This window comes from Lampris incognitus, chromosome 3 (assembly GCF_029633865.1).
Source record: "Lampris incognitus isolate fLamInc1 chromosome 3, fLamInc1.hap2, whole genome shotgun sequence".
NCBI classification, from domain to species: Eukaryota; Metazoa; Chordata; class Actinopteri; order Lampriformes; family Lampridae; genus Lampris; species Lampris incognitus.
In genome coordinates this window covers 109443946-109459606 of record NC_079213.1, presented here as the reverse complement: position 1 = coordinate 109459606, position 15661 = coordinate 109443946, and the positions used below count along the sequence as shown (strand labels likewise).

The window sequence follows — 15661 nt, the reverse complement described above, 5'->3', positions numbered from 1 at the left end:
ACATTTCCTTTTTATATATCTCATAAATCCGTATAATTTTGTTATGTTGTCTCAATCTTACAGCCTTCTCTCGCTAAGATGTTCGTTTCGTTTTTAACACGGTGATGCGGATTCACACGGCGGCGGCACGGCGGCGCAGTGGTCAGCGCGGTCGCCTCACAGCAAGAAGGTCCTGGGTTCGAGCCCCTGGGTAGTCCAACCTTGCGGGTCGTCCTCTGTGTGGCGTTTGCATGTCAAGTCAAGTGTATTTGTATAGCCAAATATCACAGGGGGCTTTACAGCAACACAACATCCTGCCCTTAGACCCTCGCATCGGATAAGGGACAACTCCCTGACTTGAATAGGGGGAAACCTCAGGGAGGGCAACAGAGGAGGGATCTCTCTCCCAAGATGGACACCGTGTAATGTTCTCCTCGTGGCTGCGTGGGTTTCCTCTGGGGGCCCCGGTTTCCTCCCAGTCCAAAGACATGTAGGTCAGGGGAATCGGCCGTACTAAGTTGTCCCTAGGTGTGTGTGGGCCCTGAGATGGCCTGGTGGCCTGTGCAGGGGGTCTCCTCACCTGCCACCCAATGACTGCTGGGATAGGCTCCAGCATCCCCCGCGACCCTGAGTAAGGATAAGTGGTTTGGATAATGGATGGATGGATGGATGGATGGATGGATGGATGGATGGATGGATGGATGGATGGACACGGTGAGAGGGGTCAGGTGGCTCAAGTCCTAGGCTGCTCCAGTGGCATCTGGACACTGCTTGGCATCCTCCTCATCCTATTCTCCATATATCTTATAATTCCCTTACAATTCTGTTATCCCCTTTCAGCGTTGTGTAAATTGCGTAAACACAACATCCATTGCGCGTTGTGCGTCTTGGCAGAGAGACCCCTCCTCTGTTGCTCTCCCTGAGGTTTCTCCCTCGTTTTTCTCCCGGTTAAAGGTTTTTTTTAGGGAGTTGTTCTTGAGAGGGCTTACGGATGACGGTCTCTAATGGATATTGAGTCTCATGTAGCGAATTCAGGGGGCAGCCGGGGAAGCGGACCCGGGTCGCCCACACCACGGGCGACTGACTGCGCTAGCCAGTCAGCTAAAGGGTCCGGCCCGTTAGCCAACGGGCTAGCTAGTCTACACATCCGTGGCCGTTACACTTAGAATGCTCAGAATGCAGCAGAATCAGATTAATGGAGAATTGAAGGGAATTCAGCAGTTGCACTTCATGTTGAGACCCGCCACAAGGGGGAAATTGGGGAAACTTTTGCCCTCCCTGTTTTGGAGGGAGACATAATCATTCCCCATGTTGGTAATTTTTCCCACCCCTTTCCAACAGCATGTCCTCCACAAGTATGAGGAGGTGGAGCAGGAGCGTCGGTGCACACATTTCCCTGCCGAAAGTCTGCAAGCGTGGCGTCCATTTCTCACACCAATTTCAGCACAGACACTGTGTTGAGGTGAGGAGGAAGGAACTTCCTCGGCTGATATGGGAAGGTGAGATTTTTCTTTTAGATCTGAAATCCGCCCTGTCCAGCTCCGTTCTCCTAACAGCATTAAGGCACGGTTCGGCGTGAGTAGCTAAATGTTAACACGATGCGTATTATAGATTAATCCGATAGCTGAACACTCTGCTGCAGAGACACACTAAGCACAGCACAACACGTTTTTCATCGGTGGTGTCGGTTTCCCTGCAGCTACAATAAACGCTTGCTGATTGTAAGGGTTGGGAGTCTCCTGGGGGCGACATAGCCTACACTCATGACTCACGTTATGACTTGAGTTGAGATTCACTATAAAACTCGTATTGTTACCTCTCACTTGTGACCAGTGCTGCCTGTGAATATGTGTATCGGCTTGATATATTGCCTCGATATTGCGCAATAACCCAGTTAAGAAAATCAAAGAACGTCGAGTCAGTTCATCTGGATACAATTGTATCCAGATGAACTGACTCGACCCTCTTTGATGTGAATATGTATCGTTTTTGCTTTAAACGAACTGTAGCCATTGTGACGCTTGTTTAGCTGATACTACTTTACTTTCGTATTCCGACGTAGTGGGATATTTTGTATCGAAACACAGAAATATGTGTTCATGGTGATATACAGAGCAGCTGTGCGCGCGCACACACGTGTATCAGTGCTGTGTGACTGGCCAGTAATATGTTACTCAAACGCTAAAATATGATAACATAGTAATTAGTAACGTCATAATTTACCTGTTTTTATGGCTTTGTGCATGATACAAAGTGTGCGTCTCTCTCTCGCTCTCGCACGCACGCACACAAGCACGCACGCACACACAAAAAGCCTTAATGTCAGCTATTGCGCCCTAGTTTTGGTACCATTTGCTGTAAAACGGAGATGTTATTATTGGGGAGCATTCAAAAATTATAATGACAGTAATTAATCCCTCTAAAATTCCGCGGACTCGATTTTTTTCCCTCAGTTATAATCGCATACGCGTAACAGGGGTCGACCCGCAAAATGTTTAATTTCAGGCGAGTCCGCCGGTTCAACTTTTAGCTGATTATGTGTGACGTCGTTGGTGACGTCGTTTCTTCCACGTGTCACGCAGTGTATCTCAGGCATCACTGATGGGGATTTTAATGGGACTTGGTGGAAAAGCCAAATGCATCTCACCACTGCATTCCTACCACCGGTGGTCTCGGGGGGGAGGGTGGGTGGGGGGTTTGCCCTTCCCTGGTGCCTCCACGTTTGAAAAAACACCGCAAACGTACCCTCTTGGGTGCCCCTAAGGTAGATAAAACGTGATATAGTGCCCTCTAGGGTGACCCAATGTGCAAGACAATGTGGTAAAGTACCCTCTATGGTGCCTTTCCAGTGGACACAAAGGACCTTGATATATCACCGTCAGTGTCATACACCACCGTGGAAGGCGTCACGGAAAGGGTGAAAGCAATGAGGAATTCAAGGTCCTCGTTTCAAAAGCCAAAGAACAAGCAGGGGGCAGCTGGCGTTGAGGACCAGGACAACAGAGGTCTGCAAGCCCGTCGGGTCCTGACGGGCCGTGGCACGCTGAGTCGATTCAGGCCGGGCTTAGGCCTTCTTTGCTCTTAATAGATCAGACTTGGGTCGACTCAGGCTCATTCAGCTGCCCATATACGTGCAGAGCACACATAGGCCAAGGTATAAAATACTGTTATATTGATTATAAATATTATACATACGCATGTACGCGCGCATTACACATGACAGTTGTGTGTGTGTGTGTGTGTGTGTGTGTGTGTATCGGAGAGAGTGCCCGTCAAAGAGAGCTTAAAGTGATATTGGTGTCGGTCTCAGGTCGGTCTCGGGCTGAAAAATTGCAGACTTTATCGGACAGGGGCCGGGCTAAGACCTGAACACCACGGGCCAGGGGCCGGGCTACTGCCGGGTCAGGGCTGGAGTTTTTGGCCTGTGCAGGGCTCTACTGGACAAGGCCGACACAGAAAAGTACCTCAGAGATACAAGTACACCTCCCAATTTTCCACAGAGGACCATCAAGGCCAGAGCCTGAAGGAGCACCATACCGGGGAAAGGTACTTTTCTTGACGTCCTCTCCAAGGAGCTAGACCAGAGACTCAAGGGGAAGGATGACCCTCCAACCAGGGCAATCCTATCTGGTCCTCACTGCCTTACCATCCCAGGTCACTGGAAAGCACAGACGGCAGACAGAGCTGCTCTGTCTGCCGTCCGTGGAGAAGGAAATGTTGTCACTGAACTCAAGGCGTTCCACTCGCGCCATGCTCTCCCAACCATAGCGTGCAAGCGATGCTAAGGTGCCTTAAAATAACGATGTGGGCACAGTTTTACCTACCCTGACCAAGCTCCTCGAAATATATATGCCACGTTGCCACTGGCAACCGCTTCAGTAGAGCGGCCGTTCTCTGAACTGAAACCGATCGAGTCCCAGCTCAGGAACAGATGTGGGGAAGGCAGCTCTCAGACCACATCCCAGCTGACCCAAACGAGGTCATTTATATATATGTATGCAAGCACATGGCCAAAAGAAGACTTCTTCTCTGGTTCCACCACCCCAACCAAGCTCCTCGATAGACAAGACAGCTCACTCTCACCCACATCGCCACGCGTGTGTCATGGTGAAATAAATGGTTACATAGTGAATACTTCCTCCTGTGTATTGTTACAATGGTGCAGTATTTATACTCACGAAATAAAACCATTTTGATCTTAGCCAGGGTTTGTAACTGTTTCACCATAAATGAATGCTTCACGGCTTTCTGCTCGCTGGTGCCCCCCCCCCCCGTCCCCCCAAACAGCCTGAGTCCACCACTGGCAGCAGGCACCACTGTTTTTCCATGTACTTGTGATGGATATCGGACACTGCTGAGTTTTGGACCCATCTCACCACTGCAAACTGGGATTCGGAAAAACTACACGGATTATCGCAGGGGGGCGCTGCAATGCATTTTTTTTCAATGCATTTTATTATTTTTTTGCACAACCACAATCTGCAATATTAACCAACGTAGTTCAAATGTGATGGAATTCATTCAGCCCCCCCCCCCCAAAAAATACACGTCAGAATTACTACGGAGCAGATCTGCAAAGCAGGAGAAAGAAAATCAGCTGGCTCAAGAACCAAATAGATGTTGATCAAAAACGAAACGTTGCAGACTAAACATTCAACTTTAACTTTTTTTTCTTTTTTTTGCACAACTGCTCCCCGTGTGCATATCGACCATGTGCTGAGGTGCCGTGTGAGAAACCGTCCCCATATCATTTTACATTCGATGCCCATGTTTACCTCCGAGGATCGATCGGTTAAACAGGCACTAGGGAGCGGTGCTGGTCTTGTTTCTACTAGACTGGAGCGTGAGTGTGCCTCTGCGAGACACACGCGCGCGCGCGCGCACGCGCGCGCGCACACACACGCGCGCGCACAACCGTGCACAACACGCTTCATCGATTTCATGCAAGTTGGCCCTTAAAGTTAACCGCTGTGTCAAGTCAGCTAGGAGCAGACGGAATGAAAACGGAAGTGGAAAGCTTTGTTTTCAAAATGAAAGCAGACTGTTCGTTACGTCACGCGCAAATTTTAAAGTCCTTAAAAACTACAATCCTGAAGATTCACATGCAAGCTGACGTGTTTTTAATACTCTCTATCTACCACCACTACTACTACTACTACTACTACTACTAAGGATTTTCTCTATATCTGGCATATTTGAAGAGCAACTGCAGACCTGTTTTCTTCATTTTTTTGAGTGGAGAAGGTGGACTTCCTGGCTCCATCTCACCCAGCAGCCCTGGGGGAGATCCCTCCTATTCTCGTTCCGTCTAACAGATCTGCCAACATCGTGTGGCTGCTGGCTGACATGTGCCTTGAGCGTGCAGTCCGGAACGCTCGTGTGTCCAATTTCATAAGCCCACAGACACGACACACGTGCAAAGAAGAGCCCCCACCGACCAACCACTACCCCTTTCTTGTCTGTGCTGGTACATTTTGAAGAAGTGTTGGTCATGATAGCGTTTGCTAATGTCAACCCTTGAACATGCACAACAAGAAATGCATTTCAGTAAAAAAAAAAAACATTCAGTCCCCCCCCCCAGTTACCCACTTGGGAGCTTGACAAGCATCAGCCACGTGGACATGTTGCCCTTGTTGGTTCATAATCATTTATGATAATAAATCAGTGCAAGAAGATCATGAGTGCTATAGTTGTGCAAGTATTTCTATGCTGAAACTTTATTGAAGCCATTCCAATGTTGAAACAACTGTAATGTCTGAGATTAAGCCTGCTTGATTAAGCTTGCATGATATAAAATGGCTAGAAATGATTTAATTAAAACTCAAATGCAACCATATTGTGGCGAACGTAGAAACAACGACAAAGGTAACTTTGCAGCCCCTTTATTGAACTCACACAGAAACAAGAACTTACCGAAATGTGACACAATACATGGGGGTCATCTACTCGAACAACAAAGTTGTTCAGGGTTTCAGTTCCAAGGTTACACAACACAACAGAATGACAACTGCAATTACACCACAACAAATAGTAATCACATAAACACATAAACCCACATAAAACAATTACAAAACATTTAATAACAACTGACAATCTGCACGCAGTGCCTGATGGGTAAAACAGGACAATTGGCACAATTCTGACGGGGTAGCAACTTCGCTACAATATCTATTCATCAATTTATTGGGTGGTCGGAAAAGGTGCGGACACAACAACACCGGTGTCGCATTTCAAATGGACCTCTGGGATTGAGAGTGGCCAACCTCCAATGCAACTACTATCTGTTACCATGAGGTTGATAAAAACGATGCTTTTCAGGCTTGTAGCCTTACATAAAAAAAATATATATATAAAAAAGTATATATATATATATATATATATATATATATATATATATATATATATAAAACTGGTGGGCATCGTGCATGAGAGATTTTCACTTTTTCTATATTATAAATTGCACAAAATAACAAAAAAAAGTGTATGAAAATATTTTAAGTATGGATGGATGGATGGATGAATATAGCTGTAACGTTAAAGCTTTTTGATTATATTCCAGCAAGGTATTTTCTGATGGAATAGTTAATTATTGATAAATACAAATGTTAATAATTATATAAATAAACAGATAAATAGACATGTAAATAAATAAATGCATATCTACATACATACATACAAAAGTTATGTTATGTATAGTTATACACATAGCCGGATCTACCATATGGGGAATCACCAGGGGCCCCTGAGTGCAAAAGGGCCCTCCGGGATGGGAGACATTTGTTTTTAGATATTTATTTTTATATGTCGAACTCCACCGAAATGAAATATGACCCATTCTCTTGGTCTTGATAATTATCCAATCAGAATGAAGTAAAAGCTGTTTCTCTGAAAATTAAACCTCATGATTGGTTGTCTTATTGGCGAGCTGGCTGGGCAAGCGGTGACTGGTGAGCTAGCGGTAATGCTAATGGCTAACGGCCACGGTGGGTGGGCATAGAGAGCAGGTGGCTCACACTGCACAGATTCGAGATCAGTTTTTCTTAAACCAAGTCGAGGGTTATAAACAGTGGACGTGATTTCCACCTGACCCGCTATCAGTGAGGTTGTATCAGTGAGAAGTGCGCGGGAAAACGTGCCAAGCAGCAGAAAATGGAGGGCGTTAACCAACAGCCCGGCGGGGCTGCCAGAAGAAAAGAAAAGGAAGGGAAAGGAAGTGAGAGAAGCGGCCACGATAATAATAAAAAAAGCCCCGCTAACAAGCAGCTTTTTCATAAAAGCTAAAGAAAGTGAAGTAGAGGGCATTCCAGCGGAGGATGTCGAGCTAGCTACATAGCTAGCAGTAGCGCTAGCCCGGAAGCAGCTACCGTCGGCTGCAGTAATGCACAGATGGATTTTGAGGACTTGATCACAGAGTTTGCGGAGAAAAAGTCAAGAAAGAAGAAGGTAAGAACCATTTGTGTTGCTGTTGTAACCGGTTATATTTCTTGCCCGGTGCGGGATTCGATACGGGGTGTACTGCACCACAAGGCGACATCGCTAACCGCTCGGCTAAAGGGTCAAACCCGTTAGCTAGGGAGCTAACGTGTCTTATTAGTAGTTTACAGTCGTCACCCTCCCCGGAAGCGCGCCCTCCCGCGCTCCGAAGAGACTTCTGAGGATGTGCACACTTCCGGATCCCACCGCTGCCACCAGTGTAACCGGTTATTGTCTTGCCCGGTGCGGGATTCGATACGGGGTGTACTGCACCACAAGGCGACATCACTAACCGCTCGGATAAACCGTGTATTGCATCACCGTGGTGTGATGCTGCAGTATAGTGTTGGAGCTGGTTTGTCAAGTTCATGAGATTTTGGCTTTTGCAGTTCTGTATGAGGTTGCCCAGCTCACTTATTCTTAGCCCCCTAGCTAGTGGGTCTGACCCTTTAGCCGAGCGGTTAGTGATGTCGCCTTATGGTGCAGTATACCCCGGATCGAATCCCGCACCGGGCGAGAAAATAACTGGTTATGCTTATTTTGAAACCCTGCATTCAGCTGCGCTGTGTGTTTACCTTAGGGTGGCATTGTTGTGAGCCAATTCCTAGTAAGTCACATAATTATGCATCAATAATAACTGGTGTGCTGTCTGCTTGGGTGGTTTTCGGTGAACACAAATATTGTCATAGTGTAGAGTCATACACAACCTTGGGATGATTTAATGCGTCGTTTCCTTGTCTTGTGATTTGCGAGTGAAATGGCAGCACTTGGGCTATTGAACTGTAGCTATAGGCATACCTGCTCAGCTGGACTGGTCATTCAGCCTTTAACGTGATTATGGTCTAGTGGATTTGATATGCCAGCTTGACTGGAATCTCAAAATGATTAAGGTGTGGTTTAATGGCTGGGGTGGGGTGGGCGTGGTGAGTGTGTGGGAGGCGGGGGGCGAGGCGAGGGGGGGGCTATGAGCTTCAGTGCCCAGGGGCCCCTGGGGGTACTAATGTATAAGCTATGTATGCACGCTTCTTATGTATAGACAGTTTTAAAGGTTGTCCCCCCCCCCACAGTTTTTAATCACCCCACAGTTTATACGTGGAGACCAGTGCTGAGATTAAGGCAAGAAAACGTGCAGCAGATGACTTAAAAAGTATGTATCATAGGCGTTTCTAGCCCATTTTTGGGGGTGCTGCAGCACCCCTAAATTGAACCCCAGTACCCCTAAAATTGAAGAGATTTTTTTATTTTTTACTGTATGTCCACGTTTAATAAGCTGAAGAAATGTCAAAACCATATCCGGTATATGGTTTAAACGTAATTTTTTAACAAGAAAAATACAGCACCCCCCCATGCTTCGAAAATGGTTTGATCCACCCCCCCCCCAAATGTATCTTGCCTGGCGGGCCAGCACTCAGGGTGCTCAGCACCCCAAAAGCTCTGATCCTAGAAAAGTGTTTGACTATTCACCGATTACTCATAAATGTTCCTCACGAATCATGAGGTCTGGAGGACACCTCGTCATTTCCTTTATTTCTGCGATCGCGGCGAGCGCTTTTATTTTGAAAGGAATCTCCGGGGGAGGTTTTCCATTTTCGGTTTGGCCGACTTGACCTTCCCTTTAATTGGACGACCGCCGGGGTGTGCGTAAGAAACTACTTCCGGTGTCGGCGTAAGGTAGGCATTGGCGTTGAGCGTTACTCGGTGGTCGGCGGCGGCGACAGAAGCGCTGCGGGTCGCCGGACCCCGTCCAGAACCGCGGCGGCCGCATGTTTGCTGCGGGAGCGCGGCGGCGTTATCTCGTGTTCGCGTGTTCGTTGTGGACCATGTTGGCCCGGACGGGAGGTCTTCCTAGACTGGCGTGGAGCGGTTGCCGAAGGTCATTCCTACGTGTTAGACTGCCTCTGATCTCTCTCTTGCCTGATCTGGTTTAACGGGGGGGGGGGGGGGGGTCAAATGGGCTTTCCTCCAGTCCACGTGACCCCGATCCAGGGGAGCCGTAGTCTGTTCTGACTTGCAGCCAGCCAGCTAAACGCTCCCGTTTACATTTGCGTTACCATTCATATTCATATTCATATTTATAGGCATGCATTTAGACAAAGCGACTGGAGCGAGCAAAGGGCAGACACATCTGAATGTTAACGACGGACAGAAATCATTACTGTATGAAGTGGTCGTGGTAAGACATTTGCCACATAGTAAACCATACCATACAGCAGTGTTTCTCATGCGGGGGTCCGCGGACCCCTAGTGGTCCGTGGTGTAATTGCAAGGGGTCCGTGAAAATAAAATATCTTTAAAAAAAAGATCCTATGACATTTATAGAAATAGGATTATTTTACTCAAATGTGACTGAGACCTTTATCTACCTAAACTATAAAGGGTAACAGGACTTTTTTCTCTAATTACATCTGTTTCACCAGTGTAATCTATTGTATTTTAATAAGAGATCTCGCTCCCGTTCGCATTGTTAAAAGTTACTGCATAAGAATTCTGTTGTTACATATATCTGAAAGTTACTGAATACATATTCTGTTTTGTTACATATATCTGAAAGTTACTGAATACATATTCTGTTTTGTTACATATATCTGAAAGTTACTGAATACATATTCTGTGTTGTTACATATATCTGAAAGTTACTGAATACATATTCTGTTTTGTTACATATATCTGAAAGTTACTGCATAAGAATTCTGTTTTGTTAACTATATCTAAGTTACAACTGAAAGCTCTTATTTTTGCCCCAAAGAGTGAATAAATGCTATAATGCAATTTAAAATGCAGTTTCTACGGTTTCTATCAAATTGCAACCCCCCTCCCCCAAGATCAGGTCGAGGGGTCCTCAGGGTAGATCAAAAATACGCAGGGGGTCCAGGACCCCAAAAAGGTTGAGAACCACTGCCATACAGTATGAAGTACTAGTACTAGTAGTAGTGGTGGTGGTGCATTCGCTACATAGTAGCCTAACCATATCATAGCAGTGCCATGTGAAGTAGTAGTAGTAATTAAATCATTGTAATACTTTAGGTGTATATTTACTTCATAGTAATCCTATCATGGCAGTGCTGCAAGAAGTAGTCGTGCATTTGCTACACAGTTATCATGGTAGTACCATATTAAGTAGCAGTAGTAGCAAATAAGGTACTAATAAATAATAAGTAATGACACTAATAAGTAATAAATAAGTGTCATGACGCAGGCTATGTAGAAATCATGTAGTAGTACTATGTGAAACAGTAGTAGTACATTTTTATATAGTAATCATAGTAGTACTATATGAAACTAGTAGTACATTTTTATATAGTAATCATAGTAGTGCTATATGAAGTAGTCATAGTAGTACACCTGTAACTTGTTAAATAGTAATACAGTTGTACCTCTTGATCGAGGGTGATGACAGTACTACTACTGCTGTGATGACTATTTAAATAATGTACAACTACTGCCACCTCATAAAGGTTGATGAAGTGGTAGTAGTTTTGCTGAACAGTAATCACAGCAGTAGTGTAGCTACTTGTTATCATGTCATGTCAAGTAGATTTGGTGTGGGTGTGCCCTTGATCGTCAAGGGGCGATGAACAGGAGAATCAAACTAGAGAGTAGTTGTGCTTTATTACATACCAGTACAACAGACATGTCATCATCGCCAATTAGCTCATAACATGTCAAGTGCAGATGGGAGGAGGGCACAGCAGTAGACGCCAGTAATTATGTCTGATTAAGTGAGGGCACAATAGTAACGGTAGTATTGGATGATTCATATGAGTTGCGGCATGCCACTGTAGAGTTTATTCTCCACAGGTGAATCAGACAAATAAACTGGTGGGAGTTACGAGAGTCTGGCCACCCTTAACACTAATCCTAGATCAGCAGCGAGGTAGAGCTAAATCGGACTCGGGTGGCAGTTGTCAGGATAGGGATTAAGACAGTGTTTCGTGGCGGTCTAACGGCTAACATAATGATGGAAGCGCTATCTCACAGATCATCAGGCATCCTGCAAATTGTGATGCTATCGACCCTGATAAATGAGCACACCTTCGTCTCGTCCTTCGACTTCCTCAAGTTTCTAAGGTCACTGTGTTAGCCTGTGCGTGTTTTGATGTTAAAGGCTTGTGCTTGTCAGGTGTTGAGGTTGCCTAATTTGCGCTAATGATGGCATGCAATAGGGCAAAAGCTAGCAGTGATGTTCTGGTAATCTTTCCTTTCTTTTCTTTTTCCCCCCTCAGCATGGGTAATTTCACGTCCTCGTCCGCCGGTGGTCTGTCCAGCTCGGCGTGTACGCAGTATGTTCAGGTAAGAAGAGCCTATCGACGAGACTTGTCTATTCCCTGGATCTGTTTTGAGTAAAACACGAGAAAGTACATCTGCAGCCGTCATAAACACAGTAGTGTCTGTTTGTGGTTGTCATGACTTTTTCAGAAATCAGATGGTACTATTCCACTTGTGCAATAAATGTCTATAACTTAAATAAGTGTATTTCAACTCAATAAACTGAAGTGATAGACATGTGGTGTAGTTCTGGCTAGTATGGAAAACATCATCACAATAATCGTGGGGAATTTTGCATGATATCGGTGTGCTGTTTATTACGATATATGCGTACATATGCAAAAATACTGTGTTTAAAAATCCAGCTGAAGCTCATCACTTTGAACTGTTTGGTAATGTGAGGTAACAATATAAAACTAAAACGACTTTTTTAAATCATAACTCTGATATAATTCAGACCTCGTTTTGTGAGAAATTTTAGGTACTAGATTCACATTATCATTAATTTTGACAACAAGATTGTGTATCACGATATGACAATATCAATAATTTCATCCCAATACAATACCACTGAAAGAATACTACTACTACTACTACTACTACTACTACTACTTTCGGCTGCTCCCATTAGGATACAATACCATTGAAAGAAAATAAACAATACTGTTGAATTATTGCCCAGCCTTAATATGGTGTGCTGGTTTTAAATTAAATTCACTGACAGGCAGTTTAATTAATTGTATCTGGATGGAGCATTTGTCCAATGGCTATTTTAGATTTTTTTTTTCTCCACGCCATTTCCCTTAAAGGGGTCGTTCAAAAGGAAATGCCCACTTTACTTCCCTTTTCCCTCCCTCACCCCCCCCGACACACAAACAGTGTGTGGGGGGGGGTGAGGGAGGGGAAAGCATGGAGAGTGATGAAAGTGTTAAAGGAAGGTGGCGAAACCTACGTCAGGTCACATGGGGAAGGTTTTTAAGGGGAAAACAGATTTGATGCTGAAACCATGTTGCCACAGAACCTAAAGTCTAACTTTTGTTTTTGAGTACATACTAGGACTACTACCCTGCTGGGAAGCCAGAGAATGATATAGAAACCTCAAAAGCACAAACAATAGACCCCGCCCTTTAAGTAAGAAAAGAGTAGTCGAGTTTATTTCCTGTTTTCTTCATTGAAAAATTGTACTGGGACGAACGTGAATGTGTTTGTAAGTAGCAGCGTGTCACAGAGATGCAGTTTCCCCATAACTCTGAATGTGCACAATCAAAAGCGCACGCTAAGATACACATGCTAAGATAGAAATGCTAAATTGGCCATATGTGTGTGTGTGTGTGTGTGTGTGTGTGTGTGTGAGAGACTAAGCTGATTAAATGCGACATTCTCACCAGTTGTTATATTGAAATAAATACTGCTGAAGTCTACTGAAAATCCATGAACAAGTAGTTATTTGTTCTTACAACTTTATTTCCTGTGCTTCCCCGAAACATTGCACTTGATTCAGACAAACTCGACGCACGTGTTAAGCTTGGAGATTCCCATAATCGGTTTGGTTTTTGCACTTCCCTTCACGCGTGACCTGGGATGTGCACAACCCATGGCTTTTCTCTGTTAATCATACAGTCTTTTGTAATGTTTCAGGAGGTGGTGTCACGCAACTGTGTGGTGATATTCTCCAAGACGACCTGCCCCTATTGTAAAATGGCAAAGAATGTATTCAATGAAATAGGCACCAATTATAAGGTTATAGAACTGGACGAGCACAGCGACGGGAGGAGACTTCAGGAGGCCTTAGCTCAGATGACCGGCGCCAGAACGGTAAGAGCCCCTCGCCATATTTAGGCATGGCAAATGAATTTACCTGTTATTCAATATGGGCATTTAGTTTGTTGCAGTGTTGACAAAATATAAAAAAAGAAGCATATTTGTGTGCAATAATATTCAGGGCCGGATTAAATGGATGGATTACACTAGGCAGAGCATTTTCTTGGGCTCCCCACCCCACCCCACCCCCAAACAAGCACATTTTGATACATTGTAAACAAACAATATTACTTTTAACTGCCACATGGTTATTATGGTTCGTTAGTTAGGTATATGTTTTTGTTTGTTTTTATCTATTTATAGTTTAAAATATTTTATGTTAAATATTTTTAATTTAGACCAAAAGTTGATGCTTTTATCTGTCTGTCTGGGCCCCCCTGTGCCAATTAGACCCTAGGCAGCTGCCTAGTTTGCCTATGCCTAGATCCGGCCCTGATAATATTAGTTTAATTGTACAGGCTAATCATCCAAATTATTTGCTGTTAGAATTGTGAGTAATGGTCACAAATAATAAAAAATGGCATCATAAAGGGAAGGTGATCTTTATTCTGTACATAACAATGAACATACATGTCATCAAACTCTACTTGCCTTTTGTTAAGATCTGATATTAATTCAAAAAAATCCAGTTCCACTTTTTATATCAAACACATTAATAAACTGGCACACATCAGTTCACTCATATAATATTTGACATTATTCTTGGGTTATATTTGTGTGACGTCCCTGCTATGATGACGTTGTGATGTTATTTGTGTGTCCAGGTGCCCAGAGTCTTCATTAACGGGAACTGCATCGGGGGAGGCTCAGACACCAAGCAGCTCCATCAGCAGGGCAAGTTACTGCCCCTAATTGAACAGTGTGCCCCCTGCTGCGCGGCCACCGGCTCCGAAGGCTCGGGTAGCGGCCAGTTTGAGTCGGCTAAATGACTAACCGTTCTTGCTGTTTTTACTCTGCCCGGATTTGTTGAACGTTTTCTTGGTTTTGTTTTACAAGTAGTACATTGCTCTGTCATGGCGGTCTTGTTTATTTATCAGCATCTACGGAATACTTCGATCTCATATAGTGTTGCACAGTATATTTAAAGCTGCTATATTATTCAGCACAATTTGTGAAGTCTGATTCTGATACTTTCCATACAAGTTTTCAGGATAGGTGTTTTTTAATGTACATAATGGCAGTCTAAATACGGTCTCTCTATTTGCATGCTTACCTCTGTATTTAGGCTTAGAGTGTCATTTTTATGTTTCGACTTTGACATGCACACTTTATTACTTTGGATGCGAAATGACTGTAATACAAGTTGACATGAACAAAGTCCTGCATTTATTTGTGCATGACCTCACCAGTTCATGATGCCAAAAGTATATGGATTTACTGGCTTTTATTTAATAAAAGTGGCCTTTTTTTAATACTCAGTGAAGAATTTGTGATTTATAAGTTTAGAAAAAAAAGTCCAAATGAAAGAAGAGATGAGTTTATCCAGGTCTGCAAACAAAAAAAATGTCTTAAGGAGAACTGGAATGTGCTGGAAGAGATACGAGAACTTAGGTAAGATGACCATCTTGACCATACCTACACAACCTGCTAGAGATGGAGGCAAACTAGACCAATGCTGCATATCTGCGTACATATCTGCTGCATATCCGTGCATATATATATATATATATATATATATATATATATATACACACACACACACACACATTGTCTTAACCGCTTATCCTGCTGAGGGTCACGGGGATGCTGGAGCCTGTGCCAGCAGTCATTGAGCGGCAGGCAGGGAGACACCCTGGACAGGCCGCCAGGCCATCACAGGGCTATATATATATATACATATATATATGTATACACACAGAGGCAGGGAAAAAAGTTAAATACAAACCAGTACAAGCCTGTATGTGTGTCACTCACTCATCAGCTGCTTAGTTGAGCACTTCTATCAACACTGCTGACGGTTTCGGGGGGGAAAAAACGCCATATATGTGTATATACACTCACCGGCCACTTTATTAGGCACACCTGTCCAACTGCTCGTTAACGCAAATTTCTAATCAGCCAATCACATGGCAGCAACTCAATGCATTTAGGCATGTAGACATGGTCAAGACGATCTGCTGCA

The 15661-nt window shown here is 44.2% G+C and overlaps 1 protein-coding gene across 1 annotated transcript; it reads left to right on the top strand.

The window, feature by feature from the left end:
- The first annotated feature begins 9118 nt into the window (after positions 1 to 9118).
- glrx2 (glutaredoxin 2) lies at positions 9119 to 14951 on the top strand. Its single transcript, XM_056277650.1, has 4 exons — positions 9119 to 9325; positions 11676 to 11742; positions 13357 to 13533; positions 14304 to 14951. The coding sequence occupies exons 1-4, from the start codon at positions 9216 to 9218 to the stop codon at positions 14466 to 14468; spliced, it is 519 nt and encodes a 172-aa protein (XP_056133625.1). The 5' UTR covers positions 9119 to 9215; the 3' UTR covers positions 14469 to 14951.
- Positions 14952 to 15661: the final 710 nt, after the last annotated feature.